The 12,934-nt window shown below is 48.6% G+C and overlaps 1 protein-coding gene across 3 annotated transcripts in view; it reads left to right on the plus strand.

Annotated features, from left to right (window-relative positions):
- ncanb (neurocan b) overlaps window positions 1-12,934 on the plus strand; it is an 86,617-nt gene that overhangs the window by 16,645 nt on the left and 57,038 nt on the right. For 2 of the 3 annotated variants that reach the window (XM_035523351.1, XM_035523354.1), the window contains exon 2: window positions 7,276-7,349. In XM_035523351.1, the coding sequence (XP_035379244.1) occupies window positions 7,277-7,349 (73 nt within the window). In that variant the 5' untranslated portion in view covers window position 7,276. Of the gene's footprint in view, window positions 1-7,270; window positions 7,350-12,934 lie in introns of all 3 variants that reach the window. The other variant, XM_035523353.1, reaches the window with a different exon arrangement.

Consider the following 12,934-nt stretch of genomic DNA (forward strand, 5'->3'; position numbering starts at 1 on the left):
GCTTGCATGGCAGTGTGTCACTATGTTTGTATATCCAGTCCCAGTTTTTTTCTTTTTTCTTTTAAGACACAGGAGCGTAATATGCACAGGCCTCCCTCAGGTGGAGGGGTGCTTTACCAGGGACGGTCCCAACCCAGAAGTGCGCCACAGTGCACAGATGTGGCACCTTCAAAGGTTCTTCAATGGCCCCTGATTCAGAGCCAGCAGGCGGCTAAAGTTGATTAAGTCGTAGCCCTTAACGGTCCTCAGTCAGCAGAGACTGGATTTATCCCCTGTCTAGAATGTTCCAGCATTTGCTGAGGGGCTGATGTAGCTGGGAAGAGGGAATACTGGGTGACATACAGCTCACTGAGGCTCCAGGGAGCAGGGAAATAATTAAACGACGTCACGGTGGCCAGTCTGCTGGACCGAAGCTGCTGTTCTCGCGCGCCGCTTCACCTGTTTATGAATGTGTTGTCGTTGGGCGGAGCCTCTGAGCCGTGAGGGACTTCTCCTCTGCTGCCCCGCCCCCGCTCTTCCTTCAGGCTGTTTCCTGACTACTGGACTAGAGCTGCGTCAGGGTGCGGGAGCAAAAGAACCTCAGTCCTCAAGGCTCCAACGGTATTGGCCCAAATGGCCTTAGAGCACACAAGCTGACTCCTGCCCTGCCCATTATCTCATATTCACATAAAACACCGCTATAATACAGTTACTGGTTGACAGACTGCGCATGTAGTCCTCACCTCCATCTAGGTCGTCCACCTTCTCCTTCATGTCTGTATTTAGCTCGGCCAGTCCACGCCAGCCTGATTTTCGGCTTCCTGGCGAGGATGCTGGCACGTGGCGGTGTGCGCTAAAGATTTGCCCGCACCAGGATTTTCAGACGCAGCCGTTGCATGTGTGGACACAAATGAAAAGTGGGACGACGCTGAGAGTCGTCAGCAGCCTGGCTCACGCAAAATAAGCTTTCTGTCACCTCATTTTTCAAAGCGGGGCCGGCGCTCCCGGTCGTCAAGATGCCGAAGAGAGATTCTGAAGCGAGGCAATATCTCTGAGAGTCTCTGAGTGCTTAACCATAATTTCCAGGCTTATTTTGTTGGTGGGACGCCTGTCTGGTATTGGGAAGATAGCGAAGGCACCTGTTTTTAGGGGCGATTTCATCGCAGATAAGATTCTGGGGGGGAGTCGGCTGTTTTTCCATTTTCTTCTTGAATGCATTTCACATGATGTGCTGCCTTTTGATGCAGGAGACAAAGAACAAGATGGCTTTGAAAATGTCTGCTAACCTGTAGTCATGGCTACTAACCTGTAGTCATGGCTACTAACCTGTAGTCATGGCTGCTAACCTGTAGTCATGGCTGCTAACCTGTAGTCATGGCTACTAACCTGTAGTCATGGCTGCTAACCTGTAGTCATGGCTGCTAACCTGTAGTCATGGCTGCTAACCTGTAGTCATGGCTGCTAACCTGTAGTCATGGCTGCTAACCTGTAGTCATGGCTGCTATCCTGTAGTCATGGCTGCTAACCTGTAGTCATGGCTACTAACCTGTAGTCATGGCTGCTAACCTGTAGTCATGGCTGCTAACCTGTAGTCATGGCTGCTAACCTGTAGTCATGGCTGCTATCCTGTAGTCATGGCTGCTATCCTGTAGTCATGGCTGCTAACCTGTAGTCATGGCTACTAACCTGTAGTCATGGCTGCTAACCTGTAGTCATGGCTGCTAACCTGTAGTCATGGCTGCTAACCTGTAGTCATGGCTGATAACCTGTAGTCATGGCTGCTAACCTGTAGTCATGGCTGCTAACCTGTAGTCATGGCTGCTAACCTGTAGTCATGGCTGCTAACTTGTAGTCATGGCTGCTAACCTGTAGTCATGGCTGCTAACCTGTAGTCATGGCTGATAATTTGTAGTCATGGCTGCTAACCTGTAGTCATGGCTGCTAACCTGTAGTCATGGCTGCTATCCTGTAGTCATGGCTGCTATCCTGTAGTCATGGCTGCTATCCTGTAGTCATGGCTGCTAACCTGTAGTCATGGCTACTAACCTGTAGTCATGGCTACTAACCTGTAGTCATGGCTGCTAACCTGTAGTCATGGCTGCTAACCTGTAGCGTTGGTTTTCGGAGCAGGGTGGTTTTTGAGGGCTGAGCATATGTTGGCATAATTGCAGTGACATTTTACTGTGCTTGACAGCCAGTTCATTTAACACTAAACTATGGTAAACACAGAGGTTCTGGTTTTACAACTGCAAGGTAAGAAAATGATACTGGCACTGAGTGTATCATGTAACTGTGAAAAGGAGGAAAAAGACATAGAACCTCAGCGCAAACAAGCGTTCATCCCTACATTCACAACCGGGTCACATCCAACACCATTAAAGGCAATCAGGGCCCATTGACAGTGGGGAGCAGGCCGTGTGTGAGTGTGTGTGTGTGTGAGTGAGAGAGAGAGAGAGAGAGAGAGAGAGAGAGAGAGAGAGAGAGAGAGAGAGAGAGAGAGAGAGAGAGAGAGAGAGAGAGAGAGAGAGAGAGAGCATGTGTGTGTGTCTGTGTGCGCGTGCAAAAGAGACTATATGTGTGTCTGTGAGAAAGACAGAAAGATTGTGTGTGTGTGTGTGTGTGTGTGTGTGTGTGTGTGTGTGTGTCTGCAATGCTCACTTTCAGCAGTTAAATGGTAATGTGTCACACATCCTTTCTACCATCTCCTGCAATTTAGCAGGAGATGGTAGAAAGGATGTGTGACACATTGCATATTCACAGAAACAAACCCACACACACATGCATACACATACATTGATGGCTGGAGCTTATATCAGTCCAACCAACACAGAAACTTTGTCTATGCATATCAAGCACTGGAGTAAACAGTTTTAGACATTTTTTCAGCATTTGGACTAACTGCATGGGTAATTATGAATAACAGAACAATTATGTCTCCCAGCTCCGATGGCCATGGACGAGGAGCTCTCCGGTGTGGTTAGCTGAACCACATGGACGACTGGGGTGTGTGTGGGGAATAGTGGGAGGCTCACAACACTCTCGGAAGCCTCTCGGAAGCCTCTTGGAAGCCTCTCGGAACACTCGGAGGGCCTCACACACAGCTGAGCTCCACATCCAGTGGCTTCAGCATCAGGGGAGACTGCCTTCCAGATGTTGGCATGGCTCAGACTCCAGTGTTCTTTGGAGACTGGATGCCCGTTGTGGAAGGAATTGTTCATTTAATAATGAAATGCGGTATTGACATGACTGTGATTACACCATTTTGCCAAAGCAGTACAGTAAAATTAAATGTAAAAAGAAGGGGAAAAACATGACTATAAAAAAATCCCATAAAAACCAGAACAATATAATGTGTCTATATAAAAGTGTATCATCCAAAGGAAGCAGTTTCTTAAATAGAAATCTAGTTTCTTAAAATATGCTTTTTTCTTAAAATCTTGCCCTCTCAGGCATTGTGTCCTAGCCCCTTGTCATGTCTTTCCCCGTGACATTTAACAGCCCTGATCAGCAGTGGTGTTGGTAAGGCATCAGAAAAGCAAGCGCCTTTTTACTGGAATAATAGCGGATTGGCAACTGCTCATTCAGCCCATTCAGGGTTCCTGAGCAGGCTTTTAGCCGAGCCTACGCTGGCATTGTTTCCGTCCCGAAGGCTCTTGTGCATGTGGCCAGACGATGCGTTGTTCACAACCAGCCCAGAAAACACAGCAAAAGCTCTGAACAGTGTGTGCTTGTTCTGCAAATGTACCATGCAAAAGACATTTGTAGCATGCAAAAGACATTTGTAGCATGCAAAAGACACTTTCGCCTTCTCTGTGTCTCTCAGGTGGGGAAATGGCACTCATTTCCCTGGTGGGAGTGGGCCAGACACATGGTGTGCATTGGACATTTATGGGTATTTCTCAGTTAGAATGCCATGGAGGTGTGTAAACCACAGCAGAAATGGCACAAGTGCTTGTGTGTGTGCGTGCAGGTATTCACATGGTCCACCATCATTTTCTTGCACATGATCCACTACCATTTTATTCACTCAGTCTATGAGAACTTTAATCACATGGTCCACACTGGCCTCCACCATTTTACTCACATGGTCTGCCTCCACTTTATTCACGCTGGCCTCCACCATTTTACTCACATGGTCTGCCTCCACTTTATTCACGCTGGCCTCCACTACTTTACTCACATGGTCTGCCTCCACTTTATTCACGCTGGCCTCCACCACTTTACTCACATGGTCTGCCTCCACTTTATTCAGGCTGGCCTCCACCACTTTACTCACATGGTCTGCCTCCACTTTATTCACGCTGGCCTCCACCACTTTACTCACATGGTCTGCCTCCACTTTATTCAGGCTGGCCTCCACCACTTTACTCACATGGTCTGCCTCCACTTTATTCACACTGGCCTCCACCACTTTACTCACATGGTCTGCCTCCACTTTATTCACGCTGGCCTCCACCACTTTACTCACATGGTCTGCCTCCACTTTATTCACGCTGGCCTCCACCACTTTACTCACATGGTCTGCCTCCACTTTATTCACGCTGGCCTCCACCATTTTACTCACATGGTCTGCCTCCACTTTATTCACACTGGCCTCCACCACTTTACTCACATGGTCTGCCTCCACTTTATTCACGCTGGCCTCCACCATTTTACTCACATGGTCTGCCTCCACTTTATTCACACTGGCCTCCACCATTTTACTCACATGGTCTGCCTCCACTTTATTCACGCTGGCCTCCACCATTTTACTCACATGGTCTGCCTCCACTTTATTCACGCTGGCCTCCACCATTTTACTCACATGGTCTGCCTCCACTTTATTCACACTGGCCTCCACCATTTTACTCACATGGTCTGCCTCCACTTTATTCACGCTGGCCTCCACCACTTTATTCACGCTGGCCTCCACCACTTTACTCACATGGTCTGCCTCCACTTTATTCACGCTGGCCTCCACCACTTTACTCACATGGTCTGCCTCCACTTTATTCACGCTGGCCTCCACCACTTTACTCACATGGTCTGCCTCCACTTACTTCTTGAACTCCACTGTTTTCTCACTGGGTTATATAATACAGTGCTCTGCTTGGTTCACAACTCATTATAACAAAATTAGTTGAGAATTGGTACGTGAGTGTGTTCTGTAACATTCAGTGGCTGGACTGCAAATGAGATGTTTGATAGCAGGTTTCTCTGATTTCTCAGCCAGCGAGCTGTTTGACTATTTTTCTTATTCACACTGTCCACTAACACTTTATGCACATGATCCACTACCACTTTATTCACACTGGCCACTAACGCTTTATTTACAGTGGCCACTAACACTTTATTCACACTGGCCACTAACACTTTATTCACACTGGCCATTAACATTGTATTCATACTGTCCACTAACACTTTATTCACACTGGCCACTAACACTGTTTCATTAAACTCTACATTATATTGTAACGTCCTGAGTGCCGCAGGGCAAGGAACAGCAGGTACAGACTCCATCGACGTAGACGGACAGACATAGGACACATGCAACGTCAACGATAAACACAAACACGGGCATTGACAATGTGAAAAACAGACACTAAAACATTTAACATCAACGATGTGAACAAAGGCAATGACCGACAGAGGTGCTCACACCAGCAGGGGTTGAAATACACACAGACAATCACACTCAACCATGTGCAATAAGACGAAGTGAAGCCTTACTGCATGTGGCGGGCCATACCATGTGACCAGTGCGACTGGGAGCAGTCTGTGACATATATCATACAATGCTCTGCTTGGTTCTCCACTAATTATAATAGGTGTTACCATTTTTATGTATGGGCAGCTTTGCGTGTGTGTGTGCATATATATGTGTGTGTGTGTGTGTGTATATATATATATATATGCATGGCTGTGTGTGTGTGCCTGTGTGTGTGTGTGTGTGCGTGCGTGTGTGTGTCTGTGTGTGTGAGTGTTCCTGTTGCCTGTCTGTCTGCCTGCCCGGGCGCTGAAGGCTCCCAGCCTCTTAGCTGTCACCTGCTTGCCAAGGCCAGGCAAAAAACAGCGTGACTCCAGCTCGCAGATACAATTAAGAGACAGAGGCTTGGCTCCTCCGGGGATGGAGGCTGGGCCCTGACAGCACAAGGAGACCACAGGCACGTCGAGGAGAAAGACAGCGTCTGACAGGTGACGAGCGAGAGACAGTGACAGAGGGACCGCCGGATGAAGATGGGCGAGGGAGGAAAGCCACGCAGCCTTGTTTGTACACAGCACTCGGTGAACGAGTGCGAGCAGCGTCACGGAGACAGGAGGGTGTGGGCACTGTGTAAGCACAGACTGCTAAATGAGATCCAGCCGGTTCCGCATAAACCAGTTCAGTCTCGTGTCACGGAAAGATGGCCAAAGAGCCATTCAAGGCCACGCCTTCGGTCTCACACCAACGCAGGCACGCGTGCAGTCCACTGTTCATGCTCAAAGGCTCCTTGACCGCTCGGCCTCGAAGCGGCTCAGCATCTCGCGGACACGCTCCCCAGCGGCTCACGGACGGCCCACCGGCGTTCTCCTCTTGTCTTTGCAAGGTTGACAGGACGAGGTGTAAGTCACGCTGGCGTATCCAGCCGTCGATCTCTCGGTGTCTGCACCTCCCGCTTCGCCCCGAGCCGCACCGCGCCGATCCCGCTCCGTCTATTATTTACAGAGAGGCTCCTCGTCTCCGCTGCACACGGCCCCGGCTAAAGAGTCCACTGCCAGCATCCAGGTGGAGTGGAGCTGTCAGGCGTTTGTCTGTATAGCCGAAGAGAGAGCGAAAGAGAATAGCCTGCCTGGGTGGATACACCGAAGCTCCATTGTTAGGCCAGTGTTGTTTCCCACGCCAAAGAGATTACTGGGTCTTCATTTTCTCACCTTTGTTGGGCATTTGGATAGAATTGTCTCCTTATGGACCCATGAACCCTTTTCATGCTCATCCCTGCCCTGCCACTATAGATGCCCAAAGAGTTTTGTAAAAATGTCAGCACGTTTCTTCTAGACATTTGCCACTGGAACAAAGTGTCGAACTTACTGAGTTTATTTGCTCCACATGTCTGTATATGAGTGGATGTGTGTAAATATTTCAGTATTTGATGCTTGATGAAGCTGTGGGAAGTAACAGACAAAATTAACATTTTCTTCAGCACTAGTCGTCCTGGTTGGTGATTTTCCAATGCTGATTTCTCATCAGTTTCCCTCTCTCTCTCTCTCTCTCTCTCTCTCTCTCTCTCTCTCTCTCTCTCTCTCTCCTCTGCTCTCTCCCCCTCTATCCCAGCCCAGGATGCTGGGGAAGTCCCGTGTGGCTGGGATGCACTCTCTCCTGGCTGTGTGCCTGCTTCTATCTCTGGAACACGGTGAGTTCTTCTCCTGGTCACAGCCTCCCCTCAGCTGTGACGAAACTGTGGCTCGTAGTTTTGGTTCATGTATTTTTCCATTTTCCTTTTTTTTTTGTCGGTAGTGTCGGCCATGTTGGAACACCCAGGCAGGTAGTGGATTTCGGCAGCGCTGTGTAAGAGTCTGGGTGTAAGCTGACTCCTGCTCACCTCTCCTTTCATCTCCTCATAATTACCGTAGCTCAACTCCCCACCATCTGACACTGATGAGCCACATGTGGGATGATGACAAATTCCCCCAGCCAGGCTCACCGGGTCCTACCCATGGAGGCCGACAAGAAGGACACTTTTATCCGTGAAAGCCTCATTTCTCTACATTGCTACCAAAGCCATATCATTGCTCACTGTAATACCTCCAACCGCCTCTCATCAGCTACTCCGATATTGCTCCCAGCCGCCCTTGTGGGTGTGTTGGCTAAACCATGAGATACAGACAGGGAAAGAAAGGATCTGATTTCCACGTGGAGTGACACTAACTACAGAGAGGCTGAGTCAAGCCTGGATTTTTTGAATGACAACAACAGAGAGGGAGTTACTTGTGGAGTGACACTAACCCCCTCGGGTAATCCACTACACACTCTGGTTTGAAGCTAATGCCGTCAGTGTTGTGGAAGTTTCCGAGGGTTTGTTCAGTACATACCTGACGTACACGCACAGAATGCATTGTGCAGCGCGTGCTCAGTTTCTGTGTCAGCCGACTTTGGCAGGGCTGGGTCCACTGAGCTGTCTAGCGAGGTGGTCGTCGCTGATCCCGGGTCAGGCCTAACTCTTATCAGTGGCAGGGCCTGGGGCCGGCCAGGTTTGCAAACCCGGGCTCGCGACAGCCTGGGTCTCTCCCCGTCCTCGGCTCACTACCCTACCTGCCGCCATCTGTAGCCAACGCGTGGGCCGTATGGTGGGATAAACAGAGGACTCTGGCCAGCGGCCCCAGACAGGAGGGCCCCACGGTCTCTGTTCTGAGGCGGCAGTCTCTCTCGACAAGCGGGAGTCAGCTAGCTTTCAGCTAGCTTTCCATTTTCGTCATGATGAGGAAATAATTTCCATAAAGAACTAAATTCTCCTCCTCTTGTCTTGGCTAAGACCAGCCACAGCATGCCTGCAGAGTACAGAAGCATCTCCATCACCCGAGCATTCTAGATATTCCCAAAGATGTGCTACCCTTCTGTCTCTCACCCTCCATATGTGAACGAAATATGGAAATTGATGACAGGAGGCGGGGGGAGGGGGGAGGGGGGAGTCAGAGAGACTATTTCAATGAGTAAGAAAGACAGTCTGCAGCCACGTCTCAGCCCTGATAAATGTGCCATTACCCGACACGGGGAGGAAATTAGTCACGGATGCAGCCTCTGAGCGAGATGCACGCACGAGCAGATGAGAGACACCTCGGGTAATATTGATGGAGTCGGTGGCCGGGAGGAGGAGGGACAGAGAACCGGCATTCCTAATGGGACGACAGGGCCCACCGGTCTGAGGGTCAGTGCGAAGCCTGGCCCTGCCACTGCGCCCCCTGCTGTTCACCTGCACACTGATGCTCCGTGAGACCGCCCCCAGACAAACCGACGAGCTCCAGACAAACCGACGAGCCCCAGACAAACCGACGGGTCTCATTACTCAAACGCGCAGATGCAGGACGGGCCCCGGGTGCAGCCAGGGGTCGGGGGCTCTCAGAGTGGCGTTTATGCAGAAAGTCGGCACAGCACCGGAGCTCAGACTAGCATAGTGAGGCGAAGCAGCTGTAAACTCCGGAGGCGGTTAGCTTGGAAATAAACGCCCCTCTGTGGGAGGCAGTCCTGAGTGCACCGGCCAACATGCTGGCATGCTGAAGTCCCCTCCCCCTCCCAACCAGTCACCCCTCCCCCACACTGATGCCATTTTTATTCCCCTCCTTTGTAGCTAGCCATACCTTTGTTGCCATGGTAATCATTAAGGCATGTATTAGGAGGGGTCTAACGTGCAGATTGCTTTCAGGACAACTCAGCTCGCTGCCTGTGTGTTTTGGGTTTTCTCTTTCTCTTATAGCAAAAGGGCAAAGAGTTGTTAGTAATGTGCACATATCCACTAGTGCATCACAGTATTGATACAGTATTGACTGAGCTGACCCGGCCGTGACAAGCTGCCTGTGCTTACAGCAAATGTGTTTTCACGCTGTGGTCTTTTTCTGACCTTCTTCACTCTGTTCTGAAATAATAGTAAAGCCCATGACCATCAATGGCCAAAAATCTCCAGCATATTGAAGTGACTGCCAGTTGAGTCGCCATCTGTAATGAGTAAATTACAAGACTAGAGACAGAAAGAGAAACAGATAGGATACTGCAAAGAGACGTGTGTGTGTGTGTGTGTGTGTGTGTGTGTGTGTGTGTGTGTGTGTGTGTGTGTGTGTGTGTGTGTGTGCGTGTGAGTGCCTGCGTGTGTGTGTGTGTGTGTGTGTGTGTGTGTGTGTGTATGGTGCACTCACGTGTGTGTGTGTGTGTGTGTGCATGTGAGTGCCTGTGTGTGTGTGTATGGCGCACTCACGTGTGTGTGTGTGTGTGTGTGTGTGTGTGTGTGCATGTGAGTGCCTGTGTGTGTGTGTATGGCGCACTCACGTGTGTGTGTGTGTGTGTGTGTGTGTGTGTGTGTGTGTGTGTGTGTGTGTGGCGCGCGTGTGTATTTTTGCAGAGACACTTGAGAATGCTCAGGCACATGACAGCTACTTTTCAAAAAAGACAATACATCAAGATGCTTCTATAGTTTTGCAGGTCTCTGTCTCTCTCTCTCTCTCTCTCTCTCTCTAGCTGTCTCTCTCTCTCTAGCTGTCTCTCTCTCTCTCTCTCTCTCTAGCTGTCTCTCTCTAGCTGTCTCTCTCTCTCCCTCTCTCTAGCTGTCTCTCTCTCTCTAGCTGTCTCTCTCTCCCTCTCTCTCTAGCTGTCTCTCTCTCTAGCTGTCTCTCTCTCTCTCCCTCTCTCTCTAGCTGTCTCTCTCTCTCGCTCTCTCTCTCTCTCTAGCTGTCTCTCTCTCTCTAGCTGTCTCTCTCTAGCTGTCTCTCTCTCCCTCTCTCTAGCTGTCTCTCTCTCTCTAGCTGTCTCTCTCCCTCTCTCTCTAGCTGTCTCTCTCTCTAGCTGTCTCTCTCTCTCTCTCCCTCTCTCTCTAGCTGTCTCTCTCTCTCTCTAGCTGTCTCTCTCTCCCGCTCTCTCTAGCTGTCTCTCTCTCTCTCTCTCTCTCTAGCTGTCTCTCTCTCTCTATCTCTCTATATGTGAGTCTGTATTTCTATTTGCTTATCAACTGATCTCTTCTTCTCTTTCTTTGCTCACTACATGGAGCTGTATCACCCCCTCATTCAATATTTTAGCTTGTTTGTTTTGATTAAACCTCATTTGGAGAAAAGAGGAAAGGAAAAAAACACAGACAAAGGGAGGGTCTCTAGAGGGTTTTGCCTGTAAAAACATTTCCATCTAAATGCAGATTTGGTGTATGTGCTATAACATGGCTACATCTGCCCCATTCATTATTTAATCATGTGGGACTAAAGCAATTTTAACCAGCTTCCTTTAAGTCACGATTAGGCTCCTATGAAGGTATCTATGATTGAGTTCGCCTGATGTAAGGCTGCAAATTGAATTGTATCTGCAAAATAGCACCATTGCAAATAGGATGAGAAACTGAGGTATGTTTGTTTGATTGCTTTTTAAATTGTATTTGCAGTACAACTTAAAGTATTATATATTGTATTTTTTTTGCCACAGCCACTTTGACATGCTTTACAATAACACAGTTAATGACATATTGCCCATCTTCTTCCCAAATGTGAATTTTGATCACATGAAAGTAGTTTTGAAAATCACTAATGATAGTCCTTAGGGAGGTGTGTGTGTGTGTGTGTGTGTGTGTGTGTGTGTGTGTGTGTGTGTGTGTGTGTGTGTGTGTGTGTGTGTGTCTTGGTCAGGAATCAGAACACATCACGCTAACATGTTCTGATCATGTGAAGACCAAGCATAGGTCCTCGTCAGAACACCAGACTGGAAACCAAAAAAAAACCAAAACTGTGGTTTCTTCCCACTCTGTCCCTCCACGAGTCTCCCTGCTTTTGTACCCACTGTGTCTTCCTGTAAACCCAGTCGAGGAGTGCTCCTCTCCAGCCGCTCTTAGAGGAGTGGGCAGTCATCATCTCCGGAGAGATGAGTGGTGCCGTTATCCCTGTGAGTGCTGGGTGGAAAAAACACACTCCCCTTCATGCTTTAGCGAGATGTCAGCGTGGATGCCATTACAGAGCGGCACTTGCCACTGCAGTGCTAATTTACAGTATGCAAGACGAGGCGCTTCGTGCATTTAGTGCCTCATTTTAACTTTTATCGCGGCCCATATGTCTCTTTAGATTGTTGTCGACTACAGCAGGAAGGTCGTGGACGTTTCCTACTCGAGCGGCGGTGTTTTGTGTGGCCGGGGTTTGCACCGTGCTGTTCGAGGTCAGGAACAGGCCCATTTCAACAGGAGCCTGTTATTACTGCTGCAGCTCCACTGCTAACAGGACATGCCAACTCTGCCCCAACCCCTGACACGTGAAATGTCCACCAGCAGCCGAAAGGTGTAGCGTCTGTGCCAAGCCTCCAGAGAAAAAGAGGTCACCTGGAACATCTGGAATTTCAAGTCAGGGACGCTCAGACCATAGCAAGAACCACAGCACGCTATGACTAGCTAATATAACTGATAATAGGTAGACTTTGACTGCTCGAGTGCAGCTCTGTTCTGTGATGCATGGCTGAAGTAATCACGTTGCTCTGAGACTATGGATGGAGGTCTTGCTAGAGATGGAATAGAAGCAGCTTGAACCAGCAGGGAAAGGCGCTTACATTCAGATTGGTGCCCCATTTGGCAGAAAGATTATGTCAAAACGTGCTTCAGCATTGTAGAACTGGGCACTAGCACACAGCACTTTTACATTCTTGTACATCACAGATATGTTCTTCATATAATTTTCCTAAGTTTTACAATAAAACAGAACAGTGAATGCAATAAAGCATAAGCATTTTAGTGTAATTTTAGTGTACGTGTAAATGCCCTGTAGGTGTAATGAAGTCTTTTACATTCCTTCCTGCTGCATTTAGTGTAACTTTTCAAATCACTGACAAGATCAAATTAACATACGATTATCAGGCTTAGGTGCTAAAATGTCTCTTTTATTGTAGGTTTGATCCATCGTTGTTATGTCTAGTTGTATTTTAATCTTCATGGTGACAGCGGAGTGGCGGTAGAAATATGGCAAAATATCAGTACAAAAGCAACTAGAAGTGAATGGAAAGAAAATGTTTTTGTTACCAAACAACTGGAGTAGCCAGCAGAGGACAAAGAACCTTGGAGATGTGCCGTTCTCCCAGTGCCTCCAGTTAATTGCAGCGAACGGAGAGCCAGTGATGACACTTCCTTTGCCATTTCCCGTGAAACTGTTGGCATTGCGTTAGATCAAATCAGATAAGGGTTGGGCAAGCATAGACTGGAGGAGCCAAACAAAGCCATATCTAATGAAAATAAATCAATGACTGAATTTTCATACTCTCGCTCCGATAGTCAGT

Source organism: Electrophorus electricus, chromosome 26, assembly GCF_013358815.1.
Source record: "Electrophorus electricus isolate fEleEle1 chromosome 26, fEleEle1.pri, whole genome shotgun sequence".
In the NCBI taxonomy this organism is placed as follows: domain Eukaryota; kingdom Metazoa; phylum Chordata; class Actinopteri; order Gymnotiformes; family Gymnotidae; genus Electrophorus; species Electrophorus electricus.